Genomic DNA, 26,825 nt, shown 5'->3' on the forward strand with positions numbered 1-26,825 from the left:
ATATTTTCAGAACAATCTTTTTCTGTTGCAGAGCAAAACTTTCTCTCCCATCAGCTTGCATCAATTTTGTTTTGGCTCTTAACGATGCAGCTCAAAATTTTCCACACAAAGCCGGCGATGCTGGTGAGCTGCGGAGATTTAAAGCAGTGCAGTGCGCGGTGGATGAGCGGGGTTGGTGTTATGCCTTTCCATAGAATGCCACCTAGCGCTAAGGAACCGCCAGGCACACTCGGTTAAGTACTTCTGCATTTGGGGATTAGAAATGCCCCGCAAAGTTTTGTTTACTTCAAAGCAAAATGAAAAAGTGTTTCAATGTGGCCGTATAACAACATTGGAAAACAGCAAGGCGCCAGGGAAGTGTTTTTAATCTGAATCGACATCTGTTTCTATGATAGATCATATACTCCTTTCCTGCTTATGGAAATTAATACTTGCTGGAAGCTGCTGGCTAATGAAAAATTTACTAATAGAATATGAAATGCTCCTTCACTAATGAAATGTAACTAGTGACTGCAAGAGACTGATTAGAGAAGAAATTCAGCTTTCTTAAGTAAGAAACTCCATTTGCTTTGAGATACTCCTGTCTACCACCAGGACTTAGGCTCTTGCACCTTGACCTGCTGTCTCTCCTCTGCTTTACAGGCTGAAGTTTCACATCACCCCTTTTTGACTTCAGCACTGGACACTGGCATGTAAGCACTTACCTTGATTCCTCTACTCTGATCACTCCATGGATTATCCTACTCATTTCTGAGACACAAATCCTCATTACAGCCAGCCTGGACCAACATTGTCAAATGCACATCATCTGCTACATCTTCTGTCTTCCCTTCTAAACACCTTCCCTTCTAAACACCTCTGCCCATCATCAGCCCCCAGCTTTCATCCAGCTCTCTAAACTCACTGGATAAAAATGAGTTTCCTTCACCCTTTAAATTTCTTTTCTGATCTCTCTCTCTCTGTACAGCTAAAGCTGCTTTTCCTCCTCCCTTTACCACCATTGATTTTTCTTCTGTTTCCGTTAATATTTCAGTCTTTTCAGCTTGAATTCTGCTTTCCTTGCACCACCTAAAATGCTATGATTCATGCTGTCAAAGTCTTGGGGCCTTTCTTCCATGCTTCCTCCTCTTCCTAAACTCATTTGATTTACCTCCTATTTCCTCAGCCATTAACTATCCCTCCCTCAGCTTTCCTTTCATTCTCTCCTGGTCCCTTCTCCTCTCTGACCACTTGGACATCTTCCCTCTCTAAGTGTTTCTCATCCCCCTGGTGCAACATCTGCTGTTAGCATTGTAGCTGCCCTGACGGTGACAGAGCTGTTACTTTCAACACACTTCTCTCCTGCCAGCAGCACAGGATGCTTTTTTCTATTCCTTTTCTTAGAATGGGTCATGGTGACACCCACCCTCCACTTTGTTCCACTGTCACCTCATTGCTTCAGCTCTTTAAACCTAATCAGTTAATTTTGCATTGCTCTAGGTAAGCAGACATTTTAGCATGCCAGATGAGCTTAAATCACACTGGGTGTATACAGAAAGACAATACCCAAGTATGCAAACTACAAGTAGAAAATTCCCAAAAGTTACCTAAGTCCAGAAGGCCAATAAAGCAGCTTAGGATGACCTGAAATCTTACTTATCCCTTCACCTTGGCAGCACAGTGCTCTGAGTTTGTTGTGCAGCTGGTCAGAAAGATGGATGCAGGCAGCTGACATAATTGTCCCTGCATTTGGCTAGTTTTACAGTTCAGGCTCCAGGTCATCAACCAAGGAGCACTCATGGTATCTACACAAAGTTAAATTTGATGATGCTTAATTAAAAAATGATTTGCCTGTCCTTCCACCAGCATAAACTTCAAATCTCTTTTTGCATGTATTCACACCAAAAAGATTTGTTGGTTACACGGTTTCAGTCTGCCCTCTGCTGCAGGCTCAGCAGACAGCTCTGTGATGCTGCTCTTCTTCTGAGAATGTAAACACCACAAGCAAGCTGCATCTGTCTTACAACTCAGATATTGTGTGTGTGTGTGTGTGTGTGTATACACAAATCTATATTCAACTCAGAAAAGTTTAAGCTAGCAAAAAGTAGGAGGTGCCACCAGGTGTGGTTTTGGGGAGATTTAAAAACCTGCAGTGGGAAATAGCAGAGAAACAAGAGCTGGGTAGGCCCACTCCTCAGGCAGACAGCACTGCAGTGAACTCCCCAGGTGTAAGGTAGTCAGCACTTACACCTCAGCCTCCCACCTCACACAACACTCACTCTTGCTGTCACACATTCAAAAGCAGGCAGACCAATGGCAAATCTGTTAGATGAAATAACCTGTAAATATTGCACCAGCCAAAACACAGGGCAGTTATCTACCTCAGGCAGCCTCTGTGTTCCAGTGGAATCCATCATTAGCAAAACCTGGACACTCAACTCACACGCCACAAGCAAGTCCTCCTGTTGTCTGCTTTGGCACCAGGGTTGTAGGTCCTGAGGATCCCACTGCCACCATTGAAGCCAGAAGGGTCTCCCACTGCTAGCAGCATGCCTGAGCTGGGGCAGGAGAAGCTGCAGCTCAGCAGTGGCAGAGGAAGACATTTGCCCTCATATTGCTTGTATAACAGCCCAGTGCTTTCTGCCCAGATCACACAATGCTGCTTGTCCCCAACAATTTCAGACATCCTTAAAGAGTGAACCCAGGTCAGGCTGTGTCATGGGACAAAGATTACTTGATATCAAAGGTTACTTCAGGTCAGAGGGCAGAAGCTACTTGATGTCAAATGTTACTTTCTAAGGCAGATTTCCAGAATTAGACTAGTCCAGCCTCTGTCACAGGACAGCAGTTAATTGAGATCACAGGACAGGGGCTCAAGGAGAAAGGCTACTGGAGCTCATACACTGCATGAGGCCAGAATACAGAGGTTGTGCTGGGTCAAAAATTCTTTCAGAACAAAGATTACTCAAAGTGCAAGGTTCTGTGAGGTCATAGGGCCAAGGTTAATTTATTTCAAATGTTACTCCACTGGGACAGAGATTACATGAGGTCAAACCTTACTTCCAGTCAAAGGTTAATTGAGGTGACAGACTCCTCAAGGTCAAGGGTTAATTGAGGACACAAGACAGAGGATCCTCAAGATTAAAGGTTAATGGACCTTGAGGTCCAAGGACAGATGTTCCTCAACAGCACAGGTTCCTCACAGTCACAGGACAGAAGTCACTCTAGGATAAAGGTTACTTCAGGTCACAGGACAGGTTACTCTAGGTGAAAGGTCTCTTGAGGTCAAATCTGGTTTTAGTATAAATCTCACCAGTGCCCACAGTGACTCCATAGCCAAGTCTCAGCACGTTTTCATCACCTGGATGCTGTCAGCTGTTGCATGCATGTTTCTTAGGAGCACAGTCCGAGACCAGCTGGGTTTCCAGGCCCATACCCTTGTGCTTGCTCACCACCTCAGCCTCCAAGGAAAGGGACTGCAGGCAAGCTGCCCACTGGGAATGGCCCTTCCACTGCTCTGCCTTCCCAACAACACACCTCACCTGGCTGGCAAACGTAGGAACAGGTTATCTTCACACCAGCAAACACTCCAGCAGCTTACAAGCACTGAGAACAGCACTCCAGCACCCAGGAGTGCTTCAATGTGGAAGTGCAAATGCAAACCATCATTGACATGCAGAATGGATTAAAGGTGAAAGGACTGAAGGGACCAAAAGCAGTAATTTGTGGTGAAGCCTTGGTGCTGATTTTGCAATGGCAGTTGCCTCTTCCTTTTCATGCTTGATAGTAAACATTTTTTCTTCACAACCTGGTTAATAAAATTGGTGGCCAGCCTCTCACAAGGATTTTGAAACATTTAAAAACAAAAAAAAGGGGGGGGGAAAAAGCACAATATAACAACTGAGATACATTTGTTGGCATCAGGGACTATTACACTCAATTAGGGGAATTAGATGCAAGATTAAAGTGATAACTTGAGATTAGCAGTAATTCTATGCTTGCCAGTAAATTACCAGAGTCCAAATCAGAAAAATCTCAACTTGAGTATAAAGTTTTTGACTGTCAGAACACAAAAGCGTAAGGGAAAGTACTTAGAGCAGTGCAATTAAAAAAACTAATTCATTTTTTTTTAATCTAGCAGTACTTAGCTATCATGCTGAATAAGAAGTCACTTTTTTAAAAAAAAAGAAACAATGACCATTTCAAATATACCTTTCAAAAGTCATGGTAAACCTAAGAAGTCAGCAGATTGGGTAATGTTAGTCGAAAGCAGCAAGAAGCTCAAATCTTTCCCCATAAACAATACAAGAAAGCAATTTTGAGTTTTGCTCTGCTGTAATAGCTAATCTTTTCAGGCACTGAAACTTTCTAAATAGTTTCTTTTAAACTATACACAGTGAACTTCTGAAAATTCAGGTAGTTTCTCTAAACAGTATACAACTAAAACTCAACTTACAATTGCTCATTTTAGTCTATTTTAATGTTCTGCCAGGATAAATGCATGCCAGAAAACAGCTTCTGAGATGCAAGTCATTTCGAAACTGAACACATTTTAGCAACAAGCAAGCACATCTCTCAGGTAATGCAGAGGGGAAAAAAAGTGTTTTCCAAAGGATTTTCTTGTGATTTTCAGTTACCTGACAATGGGTGAGGCTGTTACAGGTATGTCAAGGTTCAAATATTGCCTCAAGGTACTTGGAAATAGCAAAGGACTTCATTCAGTCTAATTCAAAATAAATCTCACAAATCAGCTCTAAAAGCACTCAAAACAATGGGATGATAGTAAAAGAAGTACCATTAGCTGGCAGTGTCACATCAGTGGTCAGCAAAGAAGACACTTTTTCCATATGGGCTGAAACCATGTTAATAAAGATTGCAGAAAGACCTGCTAGCCTTGCAACAGTTTGGTATTTCACTGATGATCTGCTATTAGCTTGCTTCCTAAAACTTGCTTTTCTTACTAATTGCATTGAAATCTTTTATGCAAGATGAAATAAATGCTTGACTTCAAAGTCTCTGAAAGGACAAGGTTGCAAACTTTTCCCTCCATACAGCAATTGAAACAAGCATGGCATTACAAAGCCTTTAAAAGAAAAAAAAATTTAAAAATAGACTTCTTGGACTGCCCATGGGGACTGTTTATTTGCTGTTATTAGCTGCCCTTGCACCTCATGGTTTAATGCCCATGATGCTGGGGGTCTCATGTAACCCAGCCTGAACACGAGTTCACAAAAACAAATTAGGAATACGAGTTTCTGAAGTCACAGAACCATTAAATCAATCTTAATCATTTCCTCCTCATATAAACAGAGGGAAATACACTCCATCAGCTTTGGAAATAAACACAACTACCAGGATTTGAACGTGGCTGTTATTACCAAGCAGCTGTAGCTGATATGCCTTCATCACAGCACAAATGTTCTTGGAAGCCCATAACTTGTTTCCATCCTTTCCAAAACAACACTTGTCTGAACCCAAAGGAGTTGAGAAAAACACCATGAAATCAGATTTTCTAACTGATTTTTTTAATAAACTATAGAAGAACAAGGTAACATTTCAACCAAAGTCATGACAACTGCATGCTTAAAAGAAGATACATAACATGTCTGGATTTTTCTGTTCTCTTTAAGGAAAAAAAAAGAGAAAAACTGAACATAATGCATAGATTTCTACACATATTCAAATAATAGACTAAAGCAAGCAGAAACACAACTGGAAAAAATGTTTTGACAGTAATTCCAGATCTATGAAATTTTAAAAAGGAAATTTCAGTTCTAAGAATCTTTATGCTGGAACAAATGACTTTTTTTTATACAGCATGAAAATAAATTTTATCAATTGAGGCACTAGAAACAAACTTACACAATAGCTCAAATGCATCTAACTTGTGAACTGAAAAACCTACAGCCCATGGCATACTAAAAATTACGAATTTAAAAGGTTGCATTAGACTTGCACTTGCACATTGACACAGTGAAGTTAGTGGAAAACTACTGTTTTTCCTGTTAGAATAAAATCAGGTTGTGATTGCTGTTTCCAAACAGTTATCTTCCTAGCTTTTTCTCATTGTCCTCGCTTGCCTCATGTCTTCTCATCAGGGAAAAAAAAACAAAAAACAAAAAAAAACTGAGAGGTTTCTGTGCCACCCCATTCAGCAATGTTTCTGAAGAAATGCAAAGCACCTGTCTTTGTGCAGTGGTTTCATCTACGGTGCTGGATTCCCTTCTCCATCATGTTCCCCACATCACTGAGCTTCTACAGATGAACCAATTTGTTTAGAATTAGCTACTCAATAAGTTCTATAAGGGGTGCTCATTTCTACCTTTTGATCCACATTTTCTACAGGGGTTAGCAAGTATTAAAGACAAGGAGTCTTCACACAATAATCGGGATGATCACACAGCAAGAGGAACTTGAGACAGAAAGAAAGGAGCTCATATGAATACAAATGCTGCTTTCTTTATGAGGAAGAATATTCATGATCCAGTGAGGTTTCCACCCAGATGCTACAATAACTGGCACCGCTAAACGCCCTACACTAAAATATACCTCGATATCTTAATCAGGCACTTTAATAGAAAAACAAAGGAGTAACTTTTTGTAACACAGGTACTATTATAGTTATTCTGTAAGGCCAGAACATCTTCTATGAAGCATTCAGAAAACTAACTGTCCCACAGAACTAACTCTTATCAAGGGCTAAATGAAAGAAGAGTCCCTCATTAGACAAGCCTGTTAGAAAAAGAAAAGGCTGAAAAATGGTTAGCAAATATTTGGTAGAAGCCATTAACCCCAAACTTAGATTCTTCACTATCTTATGTAAAATGCAGTGCAAGGTTACTTATCCCTTGAGATGATGGATCCAAAAGTAAACATTCAATATGCTTTAATTCACAAGATTTTCTTTTCCCCCCACCCCCAAAAAACAAGTTTTCCACTGATTACAAGCTCCCTGAGGGATTACATCTATTTTTTCAAGGGAAAAAAAGCAAATATTTAAAAAGCAAACTGCAAAGCTCCAGCAATCAATAGTTGCCCTATTTTGAGCCATAACATATTTTCCACCACCATTTCTTTGGAAAACACAAGTTAGAACAACTACTCACTGGTCCTGTAAGAGGACCCTGACTTCCATTCTTTTATACAGTATCCTGCAGATGACAGTAACCATTCTTACAAAATGGTAATAAATGTATTTCAGTCCAGTACACTTCAAAGTTATAGGAAAACTCTACCTGTAAGACTTCATCTACCAACACTTAAAGGGTTAATTATAGATTCTGTCACAAAAATACAGAATCATGGAAAAGAGGTGGAAATTCACTTGTAAGGCTAAACCCTTGAGAACTTCTTTGTTATGAAAGTCAAGGGACAAATGAAACAATCTACAGACACAGAAAACACATTTTTATGGTAATGAGAATGCCAAGTGTTTAAACCGTTCTTAAGTAATTTATTTCTTTTTACTGATGATTTACAAGGCCTTGATTATTAGACAAAATAGCATATTTTAACTAAACTAAAAAAATACAAACCAATAGAGTATAGAAGGAAATGCTATATGGTTCTGTAGAATATATCACACCCAGTGCACACACTGCTTTGTTTTTCTCATCTGAACCTATTTGTTACTTAGAGGATTTTTGCAAACAAGTATTTTGGTCTAACCAAAATGTACTGTACTGCTTCAGACCACTGAATTAGGCTCGAATTCTGGCATTAGTCTATGGTCTAAACCACTGCAGCAGATCTTTCGAAGAGTTTAGTGTCATAAAAACTGATCTACACATTTTGGAGCAGTTAATAAGAGACAGGAGTTATAGCTGCATACAGTTCAGTATGGTACACTAATGGAAGCTAGAAGTTTTAGTACACTTATAGCCAATTTCTCCCAAATTTTAACAAGCAGAGCTTCTTTGCAGAGACATTATTGCTGATAATAAGGCTGTTGAGGAAAAGGGTATCCAGGTTGTTGAGGTGGCGGATATGGTGGCTGTCCAGGAGTCTGATACACAGGTGAGGGTGCATATGGCAGATTATACTGCCCATACATGTATGGATTATAGCCCATTGGCATTGGCATCTGGCAATACCTGTGTGGGGGGAAAAAAACAGCATACCTGAGTTGAAAAACACTGGTGATGGTAATTTGAAAAAACAACTCATTAATAGATACAAACACACATGCAGTCTCCACAAATGCTTTCCTCTCATTTTGCTTTGAGCTCAGCACTGAATGTGGTAACTTTCAAGGAGTGAACATGAAAACTATTACAGTGTGTGGAACAGAAATCAGACAGAAGGTGGAGTAAAGGCAACTTGCTGGAACTAGAACCGATCTAAATTAATTCTCAAATGTTTAATAACATTGTGCATATTTCAACATTTGCTGAGCCTGCTACCAAAGGGGAGCACAGCTGCCTTAAATCCCTTGTGATGACACCAGGAAGATGGAAAAAAGCATCAGAAGAAAGCACTACTCAACTGGAATTTTCTCTGTATTTTTCAGTATCTTAGTACCATACTAAAGACTTGAAAAATGAGATATGCCAACAGTTTTGAGATAACCACCACCAAATGATTATGCAAGTGTTGGCAAAAATCAACAAACCATGATTAAGGAAACGCAGGCCTATTTTCCTTCTCCTTTAAAGAAGATGAACTGTAAACACTTAAAATGTACATTCCCACAAAAGGTACAAGCAAATGATTCCTACAAGAGTTACATGATTGAAACAAAAAACAAAAAAAACCCAACCCAAACAAACAAAAAAAAACCCCAACCAACGAAAAAACTAACAAACTCCCTTTCCTCAAACAGCAAACAAACCTTCAACTTTAACAATAACTAATGTTAAAATGTTACACACAAGAAAAAGTGCTTTTAAGTAACAGAATCACAAAAAATCTGCTTAAGTGTTCCTGTAACTTACCCTGGGTAACCGGGATAAGTTGGGTAAGGTGGTCCCTGTGCCTGTGAAGGTGCTGTGCTTGCTGCAGGTGCACTGGCTCCTGGAGTAGGAGCTGGAGCAGCAGCAGGAGCTGCAGCTGTTCCAGAGGGTGCTAATGTAGAGGGGAACTGCTTGCTGCAGAAATCACTGGTGGTGGTGGCCGTGCTGGTGGCTGTGGTTTAGTCCCCTAACAAGAGAAAGTGAATTAAGCTGGAGCTTATTTATCGAAGCCTTGGAATCAAAAGCTGTGGTTATATGATTAATTCATTTTTATTCTAAACAGACATTCTATATTTCGTCTATACAGATAATGCAAAGCACCTAAATGGCAGTAAGCTTTCAATTTCAAATCTAGAAATTATGAACATGAATAGCACATAACACACTTCTCTGCAAAGCCTTAAGATTTTGCCCTCTATTCACTTCAACACATTTCCAACCACACCAGTATACTAAGGAGTGATACACACGAATTACAGATGTGTTTACAGTTCTCAAGTACAGACCCAGTATTTTCCACCCCCTAATTGTGCAGCATGTATTTACCACCATGGTTCTTGGGGCTGGTGTGGGAGCAGGCGATGCTGCTGGCTTACTTCCTGCTGCTGGCGTGGTCTGATACGTAGGCAGCGGGATGGAGGGAGCGCTGGGCTCCCTAGCAATGCTTTGCTGCAAATCTCTGTTAAAAACAGAAGAGCAAACACGCAGCTTAGTTTAAGAATGGTTTGTTATACACTGCAGCCAGTTAAGCCAAAAAGATGCAGTAGAGTAAGTCTAATATTTAAAGCATGATCACTGAGCTAGCTCAAACTAAATCTGGAGTCCAAATCACTTCCAGGGAAACCATCCTCTAGCCAACTCTCTGATTAACTGTTACATTTATTTTCTAATAATGTCTTTATGTTCTAACTCAATACTGGGTATAGATCACAACATTAGCCAAAACAGTAAAAGAGCACTGCAAGACTCAGCAGAATGTTCTATCAACACTAACCCTAAAGCCTTAACAGTGAACATAAACACAGCAGAGGTGTGAGATATTCAGGCCTCTGCCTTAGTTAGGCAGCCTAACAGCTTCCAAACCACATGAATGTAGGAAGCCAAATAAAGGCAGAAGGGGTTGTAACTCAGACTTTGTTTACAAGCACAGAGCCCAAATGAAAAATAACAATTCTACAAAGGATCAAGTTTGGAGAGGTAAAAACTGAGGGTCGAGCAACTCATTTTTGAGATGGCAACTACACAGAACAACTGCATTTTCACCAACCAAAATTTTAGTAATGAGTCCTCTTATAAAAGGCTACATGCTTTGCTAAAGAACACTAATTAATGGCAAACCTTTTCAATTATGCTTTACTCATAAGAGAAGAGCCTAAAAAATCACAGCTGAAACACACTATACTAGGTCGAATCTTATATAGGGGACAATGACATCAAACACTCTTCCTCACATGAAGGACAAAATGTGCTTCTCTCCCAAGCATTGTAAGCAATCCACATATCTAAGCAATGATAAAGTATGAGACTAGAGCAGACTGCAGAGCAGAAGTAGAATACCAATGCTTTTCCCCCCTCACACTGAAGACATGGAAGCAAATCTTATGATGAAGCATATTTCTCAAACTAAACTGACAGCAGGAGCAGGGTGTGGAAATCAGAAGTTCCTCAAAGGAAAGAATAAAATAAAATAACTAACAAAAGCATGCCAAAAAGAATAGAGAGTGAAGTCATAACATGAAACAGATTTGTGTTGAACTGCACATAGGAACAATAGAGCAGATTCAAAGTAGATTTTTTCCATTTATTTCTCCTATCACTTTCCTAAGAGAAATGAGAGTAGGACTAGGATTAAAGTAAAGAAGTGATAGGAAGAATAGGTGTGCTAAGCCTTTCTCATTTCATCATAATAAACATGTCTCCAAAGATAAATTTCTGATAAATACTTTAACATTTCTGCAATACTTAAACAGAACATTGAAATCTTACTTGAGCAGTTCATCTCTTTCTGTCTTGCGAGCAAAGATAATGTCACTGCACTTGTTCTGGAATTTCAGCAGGATTTCTGTCAGCTCATTGTAAAACTAGTAAAGAAAAATAAAAACAATATGCTCAATCAATACTTTCAGACTCCATGCTGGCATACTTCTACATACTGATCCAGCTATTGGTGTTGTACTATTACAGTGCCCAGAACCTGTCGTTCCAGTAAGGTTTGCTATTACATTCTGTTTTACTTTTCAAAACCAAAATTTCTCAGCTGCTGTTGCCCATTGCTGTAATAATATAGAATTTTGTGGGGGTTTGTGTGTGTGTCTGTGTGTGTGTAAATATAAAAATAGTTTGGGATAACTAAAAAAACATACTAAAACCAGAGCAAAACTAGATCACTTCTGGTGATGAATTATTTATTTTTGTAAAGGACAATTGTTTATTTTTAATTTTATTGCTCTCAGTTCCATTCATTTCATTTGGATAGATATCTCAGAGGCTGGGTTTTTTCTGTCTAATGAGCTATCAATAAACCAGCAAAAAATACTTAGTACAGAAGCCATAAGACAGACACCCAGATCAAAAAAAGCAAGCTAGATACAGCTCTCATTATTTCTCATGTATGCAGTAACAACATTTAAAACACCAATTTTATAAGGTGATTAAATACCATGGGAGAACAGATGAAAGAATTTCTCAGATAAAATAGCTCATCTGGGTGCTTCAGCATCATTTACTCAGCTGTAATTAACAACTTATCCTATTGCTCAAAAAAGCCTACTTTTCAGATAGGAACAAAGAAGCATTTCACAGCTCTTGAAACAATCAAAATTCAAGCAACTCACTGTCCTTGCTTCAGTAGTAAAATCCTCAAAAATGCACTTGTCAGCTACCACATATCCAAAGTTTATTATGATTTTTGATTTACATCTCATTGTATACATAAAAAAAGTCCTTTCAATCCCTTAAGCATTACCATACCTTTGTGCCTTCTTTTAAATTGGCTACAAGTTCCACAAAGTTGTCATTTGCTACAGCTAAGTTCTTCAAGACTTCTTCTCTTAAATTAGATTCATTGTTTGATTGTTTCATCTTTGAAAAATCCTGATGCGCATTCTTAAAAGAAGAGAATAAACAGTGTAAATAATGCAAGCTAGTTCCATGTAAGATTCTGTATGTTTTGTTTTCTTTTTCCTCTTGGTCATTGCTTCTGTTTTCCCCAATACCTGCTTCTCCTCATCTCCCATCCACACTGGACTTCCATACTTGCTACCTGCCAAGTGCAGTGACCATTATAATGTATATTTCAGAACTGTACATATGTTAACTCACTGGCAGTAGGTATCACCACTTAATTACCTGCTCTGTTGTGGGCTGCCTTTAATAATTCTCAAGCTCATGCTGCAGACTGTCTTTCCAAGGCTACACTAATTAGGCTCTCTCCTGTACCAACTTCCCTTGATATTCATAAAATCATACTGAAAGTCAGTATTTTTAAGAAGCATTACTTCAAATTTGGTTGACATTGGCAAACTATTAAAAGGACAGGGAAGAGGAAAACTTACAGAAGGAACACCTATTTACATCTCATTTCTTTCAGGAAAATAAACAAGCTAACTTAAAAAGACTGTTTCAACTGCCAGAAGCCAACAAACTTGAACTCCAGGACATTCAAACATTAAAGTAATACCCATCAGGATTTTTTAACTATGTTGTGATAAAAAAAAATCAGAATATAAAATCTTTGCTAAACATGGTGTTTATGGTCATTTAAAAAAAAAAATTCCCCTACTGGAAAAAGTGTCCATCACTATTCAAGCTGCCATTATCTTTTCTCCAAGCACTAAGACCTGCTCTTTTGCCAGATGTTTCAGGTACCCATCTCTGATGAATTAAGACTGAATTTATAAATAAACTTAGAGAAATGCTATCAAGTTTTACTTCAAAAAGCTCTGCACATACTGGAAGTCAAGTATATATTTTAAAGAGCAATTTGGAATAAACCAAGCTGTACTTCAAAGACCCAAAATGTCTTCTAGTATACCTTAAGGACACATCTCCTGTTATGCCAGGAAGAATTAAAATGGAATGAGGGGAAAAAACAAAAACCCAAAATCTTTTTAACACACCACTTCAACTTCTTTCAAGGACAAAACCATCTGCAGAATTGTGCCAAGAAAAGGTCCAAGAGAATTTACACTGGAGCTGTAGGGAGAGCATGCTAAACATTCCCATTTCTTTCTAGTGAACACAAAGACATCTCTGTATTTTCAGTGATCAAGGCATAAAGGAGTATCAACTGACATATGACAGAATAAAAAGTAAAACAGACTAGAAAGCAAAGTGAGACTAGACAGGTAGAAGTATCATTGCTCTCAGTTTAGGAGAAAGGAAAACATGCAAAATGTTGTACCTGAATGTTTTTGAGAAGTTCTTCCTGCTTTTTTAGGGACTCCTGCACTTTCTGAGTGTAACTTCCATAAATTCTGTCCAACTCAGTCACAGAGATAGCCTCCTCATTTATAGCACCGTCCTGTGCAAGTGCAGTCAGGAATTTGCTTGTCATGTCAAAATTTACAGATTTCAGGTCATTTTCCAGTTGTTCTCTCTCCTTCTTAACTTCATCCAGGCTGGCCAGCAAAGTTCTTAAGACATTAACAACCTAGACAATATAAATGTCCTAAGTTAGCAGGTTTAGAGGAACTATTGGGGAAGTTTAACCTATTAATAACTTGTTTCCATCTTGCATTCCTCACTGATACTGGCAATATTTCTGCATGAATATTTGTTTATGAATGTGTTTAAAGGTGAGAAACCAGGACAAAATATGACCAAACAAAAGATCTTCAATCATTTCTCAATCTATATTCTTCTTCTACAGGTTTGTTTTTGCTGCATTACTGCAAAATGTTTGGGTTTTTTTAAGTTGATCAGATACCTTCCAATAGGATATTCTAAGATGGCAGCAAAAATCACTGACATAAAATCATTACTATGAGAAAAATAGTAATATTGCTGTAGATCAGCCACTAACTTCTTGGAAAGCAAATTGGTGTAATTGCCTAATATTTAAAATAAACTTTAATTAAATACTGAGCCATGTCTTATGCTGTCCCAAGAACCTGAGCACTACATCCCACTTCCCTACACAACAAAAATACTCATTACTCCTTTTATAATACTTTGCTGTCCACGGTGATTGACTTTGCTCACATTAAATGTAACAAATTATGCTCAAGAAGATTTTAAACATGAAGACAACTTCTTTTCCAAATGTTAGTTACCTCACATATCAACTGAGACAGAAACAAATTAAATTACCAAGTCAAGAAAGTTTTCTTTGTTAAACAAACAGCGCTTCTATTCAAAATAGAGACAGATTTCACTGCTTCACCTCATTTCCCTGTAGTGTTTTTGCTGGGTTGGCAGAAGGTATGGCTGCATTGAGTTCTGCCTCTGGCTTACACAGAAGTGCAATCGTATCCCGGTGGGTCTGATAGCGCTCCTTCACCTGCCCATCTGCTTGCACAGCTTTATTCAAAATATTATGGTAATTGGCTCCCTCTGGGGGCAGGAGGAAAAAAAGAGTTTATATCATTTCAAAATTTGTTCCATCCAATCTTGCACCTGAGCAGTTTTTCTGCTTTTCAGCAAGCCATCATACATTATTATAAACCTGCACAATATGTAAGACTTCTATATAAACTTAAGCTTCCAAATTATGTTTCAAAACGTGCATAAACTAGGCACCTATATTAATTCTCCTGTGAAGCATACAAAGGTATATGAATGAACACTGCTTTGAGTTACTCTGCAGATTTAAAACTGTAACTTTGCAAGACCAACTCAGTGGTATCAGTCTCTTGTTAACTTCAAAAAACAACACATATTAGGCACACAGAAAGTATGATATCATGGTGGTGTTAAGTAGTTTGACCTGACTTCTGGGGAAAAAAAAAAACCACCAAATTAAAGAGACAACACACTGATGGAAAAAAAAATATGTTGACAAAGAAAAATACATTGAAGTATTTAAGAGGCAATTGAAACTAAATCCTTAGGAGGGCAGACATTTTTCATTTAATTTGCTTTCTGAAACTTTAGCATGCACATGTATGAAGCAAAGTGACTCAGAATCCCCAGGCAGTGCAAAGGAGAGCTGCTTTATTGCAAAAACCAAGCCTTTTTAAGCAGTTAGCCAGTTGTCAGTTTACATACTTTTAAGGCACAACAAGCCCAAGTCAAACAACCTCCATACACCACGATGTGGACATGTGGCAATCATGCAGCAGGTCTCTCATGTCTCTCTACCCCTATTCCATCTGAGTCACTCTCCCAGAGTTCTATTTAGCCTAAGGAGCCTGAGCCACGATTTACAAGGGCAACAAGACCCTTATGAAATAAGACTTTACCTATATGCAACATGCACATACACACCAAGAGTGCAAAAGCACAGCAAACTCCCTGCTGTCACACCCTCTTTCAGCTCCAAGTAACAGTGCAGATTGCAATCAGGATATTTTGGCATAACCTGCCTCAAACTGAAATTGGTGTATTTATAGATAATATCAGAGCACTGAAAACTACTTTAATTTACACTCTGGACATCTTTAGAACCCAAAGCATGAAACATGGACTTTACCTGCCCTCAGGGGCTTATAGAGTTCATTGGACGGTGTTCTCTGCCAGCGTTCTTTGAATTTTGCTCGCAGGTCATTGTCAGTAGCTTCTTCTTCATCTAATAATCTCAGAGACTGCAAGAGTAAAATGTTACATTCATTATGAGCTCTTTTAAACATAAAATAGTTTCAAAAATGTAGCTAGTGTAGAAAACAAAAACTGCCTATACATTCTTTTAAAATATAATTTTACAAATAAAAGGCAGGAAAGGGAAAAATCACTCAAATTTCTTTAGAATGTTCTTTAGCACTCCACCAACTTTTTTAAAAAGAAAATATTTGTAAGGAAACATGCACATGCGACAGCACAGTTTGTGTATGGGCTGAACACTTAAATAGCATACTTTGAAAGTGTTATTAAAGTTACAAGCATTTGAATAATTATGCACTTTTTCTACTGTCATTTAAAGCTAAGTATTCAGTGGAGATGTATTTTAAGAATCTTTTAGTGTAGTTGGTTTGAGGCTTACTTCATCCAGGATTTCTTTGTTCCTTTGCAGCAGTTCAGGCAGATCTTTGATCAGCTGATCAACAGTCTGAATTCCCCCCTGCTCAATCACAGACTTAGACTTGTTCAAAATAGACTGAGGAACAGTATCACCAGACACGTCTTCAATAGCAGCAGGAAGATTGAGGGAAGCCAACACACTGAAAAAGTAAACATGTTAAATAAACAATTTTTATCCTGAAAATAACACTGCTATCTAAACAAACAATCACACAGTCAATTATAATGGAAATGGAGTGTAATCTATGCCTAGGCTGAAATTTCAAACATACACCTCATTAAAATCACATTTCAAAGCTCTTAAAAAGCTAAAGAAATCCTAGACTTTTAGCACTTACAAAACATGGCAAACATTTTAGGTAGTGACTGGTAGACAAAAGAAACAACTGTTTTAAGTTACATTGCCATCTCCCAGCTTGGTACAACTTTTTAAAAATTATTTATTTTAAAGAACTTTTTTTTTTTAATGACCATTGGAATATGAAAATCCTTCTAGATTAATGGTACTGATTCTGACCAGGTGTTGGACTCCTAAAAAATAAGGGAAGATGGCAGAAAAATAAATGCTACTTGTTTTTAATAAGCTTTCAGATTTAACACCTACAGAAAAGTAGCTCTAAATCCCCCTGTTATGGTTTAAATTTGCCAGCCGAGTATATCGTAATGAATAAGCACTGCTATAATCTGGATATCTGCAGGCTGCAAGGCACCCAGGGCTTACAAGCCATGTACAATCTCACTTGAGAAACTTAACAAGAAGCCATATTTACCCATTTGCCAGATTTGTGGCTTCTCTCATCTGGGCTATTGACCTGTTTACCAGATCTGCCTTCCTCTGGTTATAAACACTCACAGACTGTTGCACTTGCAATGGAACCATCTTCTCAAACAGGTCTGCAATTAGAGTAGTATAAATTACACAAGCTGCATTATGAAACTAAAAGCTCAAACACCTTCACAGCTTTTTTGTACATACTGTACTACAGAGACTGACCTAAACAGTTTAAGATACTTTCCTCCTACTCCCCAAGATGTCTTAAAAAAAAAAATCTATTTTTAAAGGCCTTTAGATTTCAGTTTTTAAGGCTGAATTGAGTTTGAAATAATTTAAAGACAATATATTGACAACAATTGTAGGGTTGCAAATTAGATTTGACTTAAGGCTTCATTTCTAATTTTGTTTCATTAAAGGAAAAATATGAGGAAGTTAAGCGAATTTTTTCACAACTCATCTGTAGAGCCAACAAACGGAAATTTTTCGACTTTATAGGAGACCAGCAACAAGGTTAGTTAATATTGCCTAACTTGGCACTGTCCCCTACAGAACTTTTCCTTCTGAAATTAAAAAGATTGGTTTAATATAGAAAATAGAATTGCTGAGAAAATCTTACGAAGATCTTTAAGAGAATTGTACATTTCAGGTAAGAAGTTTCAACCTGCGCTTTATTACACTTATCATCAACAACAACAACAACAAACTGGAGAAGAAAACAGAATGCAAAAAGTAAATGTTTATTTTTGCATGGTACAAATGAACTTTGCTGACCACTTGTTTCACAAGGTAACAATTACCCTCTGCACGCCATACACTTTGCTTACCAGTGAATTTCTGACTGAGTGGAACAACAACTGGAGTCGACTTCACAAGACTGGCTTTTCCAATGGGCTCCAAATCTTTCAGGTCAGGAACTCGGTCATGGTAAATGAAGTCGTTGTCTTTCTTGGCAGCTGCAAGTGCACGGTTGATTTTGTCAACCAGATCTTTAACATTTATATATTCATCATAGCGAGATGCCACCGTTTTCACCAAATCTGCTGCATGCTAAAAAAAAATTTAAATTCTGTTTAAAAAACAGATTTTCTTTCTCCCTTTCATATTACGAAAAACAGATGAGCATACAACAAAGAAGTTTCAAGCTCCATCCTGCATGAAGTTGATAAATGCATAATGGTAACTTTCAAGATGTCAACATGATCAACTTATATACGTCTGTCAAATTTCCTGCATATCAGTAGATACACAGCGCACATGGATCTTCACTATCAGATGAACCAGCATTTCACATATTTATTTTCCAAAATTAAATTTCCAGGGACTTGAAGGAAGTAGTTCATTTTAGCATTTTTTTTCTCTACTGTACTTAAAATATGAGATGACCTTATTCATTACAACATCTGAGTCCTTCTAGAAAAAATATATGGGGAAAAAAGTATACAGACTAAAAAGAGAACTGTTTGTACAATTTTTTAAAATTACTCAAATTTAAAGCAGGATATCAGCAAAAGAACTAGGTATAGATCAGGTAGAATTTTAACCTTTCGGGGATTTTTAGAAACATTACATAGGAAAATTTATCAACAAATCTGTCATATTAGCTGTATAGATAGATAGATAAGCTTAGATATGAAGCTTATGCAAACACAAAGATAAAGATTTAACATGTCAAGCAGTATCAAATTGCCCAAAAATCACTAAAACACATCTTTACGAAAGTTAGAGAGGTGACTTTCATCTTTGCAGCTGATAATAATTCAATTCATGTGATAAGCATGCTCAACAATTTCTGAATACATTTCATTCTCAGTTATTAGGATTTCAGAACTCCAACCCAGCTTTCCAGGATTAAAAGTTTTTCCATATTTGTCAGAGAAGAAAGTTACTCACCTGTAACCTCCCAATTTCTTCACCAAATTTCTTCTGTTGTTTTGCCAGGATAGACTGATGATATTCTGCATTGGCCTGCATAATGCAGTGCTTTGCAGCCAGAACAGGAAACACCTCCTGGAAATAAAAATACTGACCAGGGGAAAGTCCAACCACAATAACCACCACAGACAACATGGGATGCAGGAAGAAAAAGGAAGAAGAAAAGGAAATTAGATTCACCCAATTAATGGTTTAGATAGGTTAAAACATCAGAGGTAAATGTCAGAGATCATGTGGCTTTGCATGGATTGAATTTTTTTTAATCTGCTGTTGCAAAATTCTTGGTGTTCATTATTTTAAATGAACTATGATTTAAATCCAAGCCATGAAGTCACAACATTTACTTCAAAGATAAGAAATGCATGCATGTAGTAGAAAGGACAGTTGCAAGAACACACCCAAATACCCCCGGACAAAGCCAAGACAGTGTTCTTAAGAAATGGAGGTTGGTGGAAAGATAGGTCTTCTAGGGGTGTTTTTGTTTGATTGGTTTTTAATTAAACAAAGTAATTACACTTAAAACAGCAGCAGGCCTATCAAGAAAGCAACTACAATTATGAAAGAACAAATAAAGAAGACTAGTGACTACTGACATGGAAAGCAACTTAAAAGTCATTTTTAGACTTTATATAAGTGCACTTATCTTTGCAGGATACCAACCAAGACATGAAGAAAACATTATGCTGCAGCGCACAGTACAGACATGGTCTTAGATCAAGGATTTGGCCTTACTGTTTTATTTCTTAAATCAAGCAGCACTGGAAAACACTTTAAAACACTGATGTTTTAAAGACCTCAGTATACAAAAACCTGCTTCTTCACATTTCTGCAAATTTGCTGCTCCCCCAGAGAGGAAAAAATAACATTAAAAAAGGGTAAATTTGGAAGACAAAGCTGTCTCAAAGGCCTTGCAACTGGAGTTCGACACATCCAATCAACCTTCACAGCACACTCCTAAACATGGAACTGTTCTCAGAGCTGGTGTTAACCAACAAACCTTATGCTCTTGCAAATGACCTCACTTGAGAGATTACTTTGCAACTGGAACAAGGAGCAGATCTACAGCTTAGAAAGGTACACAGTAACAAAAGATAATGCAATGGCTGTATTATACCTCACTACCTGTCAAAATCATCATGAACATAACACCTATGTGGGAAACATTCAAGGAACATGAGAAAGATCTTTCTACCTCTTCCAAAACCAACAGCATTCAAAGTTGCTTTGGGGTAGTGTAAGAGAAGGCAGGCAGAAGACACACACTGACTTCCAGTCATTTTTGTCACTAACAGGTCAGTGAACAGTACCTCTGTAGTCATGCTGTACTCAACACGAGAGCAAATTTCACATGGAAACACTGAGACTAAGAAGCCAATTAAGCCCAAATAGAAAGTGTTAGTTTGAAAACAGATTTAGTAAGGCATTAAGTTCTAAGAATGCATCCCTAAATAATACCATAACCATTTCAAGTTTACTTTAATGAAATGCATTACAAATAAATGCACTTCATGTAATAAGATCTTACTTATTAAAAAAACCCCACACTCTTTTGCCCCCTCGATTCTTCACTGTTTTTCAAATTACAGGTTCATTTTCCTTGAAAACAGCTTGAGAATACATATTTTAAGTGTCTTTCAGCAAGTACATTGTAAACAATAAGAGTTACTCACAATAACAACATATCCCACATTATTTCCATGAGTTACTAACCTTGGGCAAAGTATCTTTATATTGACACTGTTTGTAAGCATCACCATAGTAATCTGCAGCTTGATTTGCTAGTTTAGCTATGATAGCATCTTTCATTTTATCTGTGGGGAGAAGGAGAAAAAAAACCAAAAAACGATTAAGACAATCATAAATTTTTACAACTGAACAGTTGATTATTTAACCTTTAAACAGCAATAATTGCATTTTAAGTGTACAGCTTTACATTACATCTCAAAGGTGGGATCCCATTCTTCCCTCTCGACATCCAGCAGCAGTTTCCAGGATTTCTACTTTAATTATGACACCCAAGGTTCAGTCAGTTGTACAAGAAATCTTTTGGCAGCTGCAAGCATTTATGCAGGATTAATAGTGATGCTTTACCTCAAACCAATGGCAAGCTGCCAATAAAAGCCACAACAGTCCTACTCATAACTCTCACAGCTTGCTCTCAGCCCTTCCTTGTGCCAGCACAAGCACTTGTACAGCAATAGCCAAAAGAATTTAGCTAAAATCTAGTTAGCAAAATAGGTTTTATTTTCAGCAGGATCTGCTCCTAACGCAGTTCCATGTCAGGACTCTGAAAAACTGCAATAGGGAAGGGACTGGTCATTTCCATTGCAGTCCACACCACTGTCAGCTTACAGCAAATATAGAAACACCACTCCTAGACATAAATAACCACAACTCCTCAAAGTCATATCCACTACTTCCTATCGGCACATGTGCCTGTCTGCTGCGGCATCCCCTGCCTCGTATCATCATCCTGCTCCTGAAGCCAAAGCTGCTAGAATAGGAACATTCTGCATCTCTCTATCTCCTTTTATAAAGGAGATATGCACTATTGCTAGTGCAGGCTGGAGATTATCTCCTTTTATAAAAGAGATAAAGATAAGCTCTGGCCTGCACTAGCAATTCAGCCTTCCAAGATAAGGCAGGCAATCAGTGCAAACACTGGCTGTCCACTCTAAATAGCTGCCCTTAGAAACAAGCACCCAGTGACCCTTAGGTACTGACACACTGATAAGCATGACTACGGGAGATTAGGAATTCTGCAGAGTATGTTTATCTGCTAAAATTCGACCAAAAGAATTCCCAAGTGGTCTGCTCATACCAGCATACTCACACATCTATCTACAAGATTTCAGACATGAGCTGTGATATACTATATTCAGCTTCTATGAAGTAAACATGCTTAAGGTATGCCTTAAGATCTTTTCACTGCAGAACAGGATTTAGAGGACAAGCTGAGAGAAAGTAGCTTATGAGATATATTACCTTTCTTCTTTGCTAGAATGTTCCTGTCTGGTGCAGTACAAACCACACAAAACACCTAAATAACCTTCCTTTCTAGCCCCGCCAAATGTGCAGTAGTTGCATTTTCCTTCCTATAGCTGGACCATTAAGAAAGGAAAAATACTGGTATACTAACCACATTTCCATCAACAAAGAAAATGTTAGAGGAGACTCATTTGTCCACGCAGACAACTCAGAACGTATCTTTCACCATCAGAAGCTTTAGTTTTTATTCAGGTATCTTTAAAATATTGCAGCTACAATGTAAGACTTGATTCAGGACAGCAAACTTGTTCAGACTTAAAGACAATTAAAGAAAACATTAGGAAAGGCTCAGAAATTAAAATAACTGGCCTGTAGTTACGTAACGAAGTTAGTTATGACTGACCAATTTGGCTTTTGCCAACACTTCTACTTTCTTTTAACTTCTAAATAGACTCAGGTTCTATCAGAAATATCATTGTAGCTGGTAAGCTGATAAATGGACTATCTCATATGAAAGAAAGCCTAGAAAAATTCCAAGTAAGGTAAATAGTCAATGCAGCAAGAAGCTTAATTTCTGTTTTGAGATCTAACTTCGAATGATTTGTGCTTGAAAAACAGGTTTTTGAAGGTAATCATGTTGTCAAACACGATCCTTCAGAAAATGTCTTTCCCCCCAGAAAAATGAACCTAAATACAGCAAAATCTACAGCCTTACTATCTTTAAAACACTGTCAGACTTGTGGTCTTAGGAGTAATCACAAAAATCAGCAGGTCACTGTGCACACCAGGGACTTGGATTAGCCTTGTTTTGTCTTTTTCATGTTTTGGAAAAGAAGAAATCAAGACAATGACAATCTATTTGTCATGCAAAATGAGGGAAGCACCTACTCCGTTCCTGAAGGAAACATTTTGGGCATTTGTTGTACTAACTTATTTCAAAGCAATGTCCAAACAGCCAGAGACTAAAATACTACTACCAGCATGATAAAGAACAAACATAATTTATCAGCTGTCTGAAGGACAACAGTTTCTTGTTGAGCTTCTCCTAAAGACAGAAAGGCTACAAGAGTTTTCAAGTATCTTCCCTATGAAGACAAGAAACATTGCAATTCAGATAACCCAAGTCTTCCTCCAAAGTATTCCAAATAATGTCAGGAGAGAGACCCATTTGTGGGCAATCACATTTGACCTCTATGTCCTTAGCTTCTAGATGAAGAACTTTTTCTGAACAAAGAGAGAAGAGCAGAAGAGTAAGAAATTTTGTATCAAAGATAGTACCATTCCACAGAAAATTTCTTTGAAGCCTAAGTTCTCTAATAGTTGTATTAAGATAGCTAGACTTTGAATGTGAATTTCACAATCAACCCTTAATATCCAGGGAAACAACTTTTTGCTCTACCGGGAGAATTTCCCTTTCCGAGATCAACTGGGCATTCTAAAAGAACTGGTCAAAGAGTTTCTCTGTTAAAAGCAGGAGCAGCCAAACAGAATTTGTTTCCCTTCAACTCTTAGAAAATCTCATTGGTTTCTAGCACAGGCATTTCTTTCTAAATTCTTGTGAAATCGCTCCCTAGACAGAGGAGTAGGGGAGTACTTATGCACCATTTTTAGTACTCTCAGTTACTTCAGAGAGTCTTTTGTCTTCAAGGGGGAAAGGGAAAAAATATAATTCAGTAATATCATTTGTAAAGATGAAGAACATAAAAAAGCAGATAGGAGAACTGCACTGTCAGGTGAACCTTAGACAAATTCTTAAGAGACATCTGTATTTTGTGTTTAATGACCTGCAAGGAGCATGGGAAGGATCAGAAAAGGCAAGAAACACCCTCGACAGGCTTTTAGTAACTTAACACACTTCTAAGTTTTTGGGGAAAGCTGTAATATGCCTTTAAATATACAAGCCAAAAACTAAAACATACCTCTTGTCGCTTTCAAAAAAAAGACTTCTTGGGCTTGAGCCAGCATAATAAGACTGAGAGTCCCAACTGTGTCTGGAGAGATGTCCACTGTAGGTTCTCGATTCAAGGCTGACAGAACTGTGTCTTTAATGTGTTGAAAAGCACCACTAGCAAACTAAGTAAAACAAAATAATATATTATCACCCATTCTTTTCATATACATTTTCCCACTAACAAATATAATACATATAATTTTTTTTAAGGTTTCTTTGGTGTATGTCTCCATTTTATTGTTTAGCCACTAAAAACAACCCCTTGTGACCTCTTGTTCTTGTAGTCACTTGCAGCCACTAATGAGACCATTATCATGACAGACTATAAATAATGGTATATTGGTTACACTTAACAGCCTAAAATTTTAATTCATTCCAGAAAGACGTAAGATTATTACTGTAATACTTGTGAAAACTAAAATTTATACTAGCTAAAATTATTAAATCTTAAGCTGAAGGTTTAGTTACCAACTCATTTGAAGAAAGGAGTATGAAGAACTTTATAGAATTATATCCTCCAAATCTGATAAACAAATCTGACACAAGATAAGGTACACAGCCAATCATCTTTGCAATTAAGAGCAGAAAAATATGTACATATATATTTTAACATATTGTTTTAAAATTGAGAGATACTTGTTTTATGTTTTAATAGTATGAATTCTGAATTCATAAGCAGAAGCAGGGAGCCTCCGTACCTGATAGTGCTTAGCTGCAGCTTTTAGTCCTTCATCGTTATCCAGATTCTGCTCTGCTGCAATCTGGCTTGCCAATGCTCCACAGTTGAACAAAACACAGGTCTTCTCATATCCCAAACTTGCCAGAGCTGCAGGCAAGACAGACAGTTAGCCAGACTGTTAAGAAAATAAACTTCAGTTCTCTAGCATCCTACACATGAGGCCAACACTACTCTTATCAGCAAAGGTATCAACAGTTTCAAGTAAAAACAAACAAACAAAACCCCAATCCTACTGAACTTTTCAAGCTGAAGTCATCTTCAATCTGAAGACTGTAAAGTCTAATTTAGTATTACCACAAAATGTTTCCATGTGAGCAACTACAGAAAGCAACACAAAACATAAAAGCAGTAGCATGAAAATGTATACAAAATAATTTCCAAGTCTTTCTAACTAGAGTGCAGCTTTTTGGCTCTTGAAGCATTCATTACCAAGTGGTCATCTGAAATATAAACTTCCACACATTAATCACTTTGCAATAACTGACCAATTACAAGGACCTGTTCTGTTTCTATCTACTTAAATGTAGGGAAATTTTCACTTTTAAAGCTATTGTTTCAGGCTGAAAATGCTGAAAAATATCTTCTTTATACATGTACTGAAACAGTTAAGGATTTACTTAGTTAAAACTTGATCTCACTAGGCAGCAGTGTAGACTGCTCAAAGCGATTCCTGCAGTACTTCTTCAGCCCAGAGGATGGAGCCCACACTTCTGAAACTAGAAATACCTGAACTGGAACCATTTTGAATATTAATTGCTTTCAAAAGGTTAGTTGCCCGAGGAAAGTGCTCGAAAAAAACAAATACTGTAGATAATAGTTCCTATCAGTGTCAAAATGTATCTAGACAGTCCTCCTGGAGAACAGAGGAGGGACAACTACTGAATTTTCAATTTCACAAACCCAGGTACAGTTATCATTAATATGAAGGTACTCAATATGTACATTTCTTTCATTTCACTGACACCCAGCCTCCTTAAACAGCTACATATTTATCTAACACCTCTCTGAAGCTTCTATGTTAGTGCTCTCTAACCTGCACCAAGTTTTCAGCAAGCAAGCCTAAATCTGACATGCCATTTTTTCCACTTTTTTCTGAGTTACACTGTCACAGTCACTATTTTACCTAGATCATCTCCCTTCTCTAAGTTTATTTTCCAGAATTTTTCTAAGAATAAGGTATTGAACTCAGACAAAAGTTGTTTAGACTTGGAAAAGACTAAAACTCAAGACAGAACAGAAAATATGGCTTGAAAGTTTCTGAAGTGCAGAATTACTTTATACTCTGGACCGCACCTCATGTGTGATTTACTATAGCAATACAGATTTTCCACAGACTCATCTGTTTACAGCACTACCCATTAACTTAGTCAATATATTTCAGATTACGTGTCATGCCGTGAACTCAGTCACTTTTTAAGCAGTCACAGTATCTGTCAGCTACCACTGTGATACAGACTTGGGATCCAGGGAAGGTGGGAAGCAAACAGTTCAGCACCACAGCAAGAGCCAGAACTCTCAAGTTGCATCCCTGCATCCTATTGCCACAGAAGTCTCAGGAGTTTTACGCTGAATTTCTATGGAAACTCCTCTTAGAAGTCCAGAAAATTTTTCTTCCTTGATTACTGATAAATTTGCATTACACTGAGAAACCTCACCACCAATTCTGATCTCTTTTTGTTAATTTCTTCCCACCAAGATCTGCTTCAAAGTTTCAAAATGACCCTTATCCCACTGCTTGTTAACTGAGCATTACTCACATCTCAGTTAAAAACTTCTTTGATATTTGACACAGACTGCTGCATAAATTTTTGGCCATCTACCTCACAGATTATTTAGACTAGCATATAATTAACCTGCAGACAAGCAAGCTTCCTCAAGCTGCAGTAACATCACATTTATTCAAATTGTTACAGTAATCATCATTGTTAGTTACTGATTTTTTCTCACAATTATTACAGATCTCTAGTGATTCACAGACTATGTTTACATCATAACTAAACATTCTGAACTTTACAAATAAACAGATTCAATCCTCATTAAATATTAGGCCCAAAGAAGAAAGAACAAGACAAATTCTGAGAAAAAAAAACCAAAGCATCTTCAGGAAGGTTCCCAATTATCCAGGACTTCTTAGAACAGTTGGAACAGAAAGCAAGGATCAACTGAGTAGGTATGCATAGGTGTATTGTTACAGATATAGTTTACACAAGTGCAACTGTTAGCATGTGTATTCAGAACATAGAAAACTGCAAAGATTTCCAGTAGTTGCTAACAGAGAGCAACTGTTAACTGTTTGCCTGTATAAAGCAGGCAAAAACTTTAATAAAAATAAAA

The 26,825-nt window shown here is 37.6% G+C and overlaps 1 protein-coding gene across 1 annotated transcript in view; it reads right to left on the reverse strand.

Moving 5' to 3' along the window:
- Positions 1-5,482: 5,482 nt before the first annotated feature.
- PDCD6IP (programmed cell death 6 interacting protein) overlaps positions 5,483-26,825 on the reverse strand; it is a 30,391-nt gene continuing 9,048 nt past the window's right edge. Inside the window, 16 exon segments of the mRNA XM_036405676.2 lie at positions 5,483-8,072; positions 8,913-9,055; positions 9,058-9,117; positions 9,477-9,609; positions 10,917-11,011; positions 11,901-12,035; positions 13,333-13,581; positions 14,314-14,483; positions 15,562-15,673; positions 16,069-16,246; positions 16,877-17,000; positions 17,706-17,928; positions 18,772-18,888; positions 20,524-20,624; positions 23,721-23,874; positions 24,451-24,578. Of these exon segments, the coding sequence (XP_036261569.1) occupies positions 7,907-8,072; positions 8,913-9,055; positions 9,058-9,117; positions 9,477-9,609; positions 10,917-11,011; positions 11,901-12,035; positions 13,333-13,581; positions 14,314-14,483; positions 15,562-15,673; positions 16,069-16,246; positions 16,877-17,000; positions 17,706-17,928; positions 18,772-18,888; positions 20,524-20,624; positions 23,721-23,874; positions 24,451-24,578 (2,288 nt within the window). The 3' untranslated portion in view covers positions 5,483-7,906.

This window comes from Molothrus ater, chromosome 1 (assembly GCF_012460135.2).
Source record: "Molothrus ater isolate BHLD 08-10-18 breed brown headed cowbird chromosome 1, BPBGC_Mater_1.1, whole genome shotgun sequence".
In the NCBI taxonomy this organism is placed as follows: Eukaryota; Metazoa; Chordata; class Aves; order Passeriformes; family Icteridae; genus Molothrus; species Molothrus ater.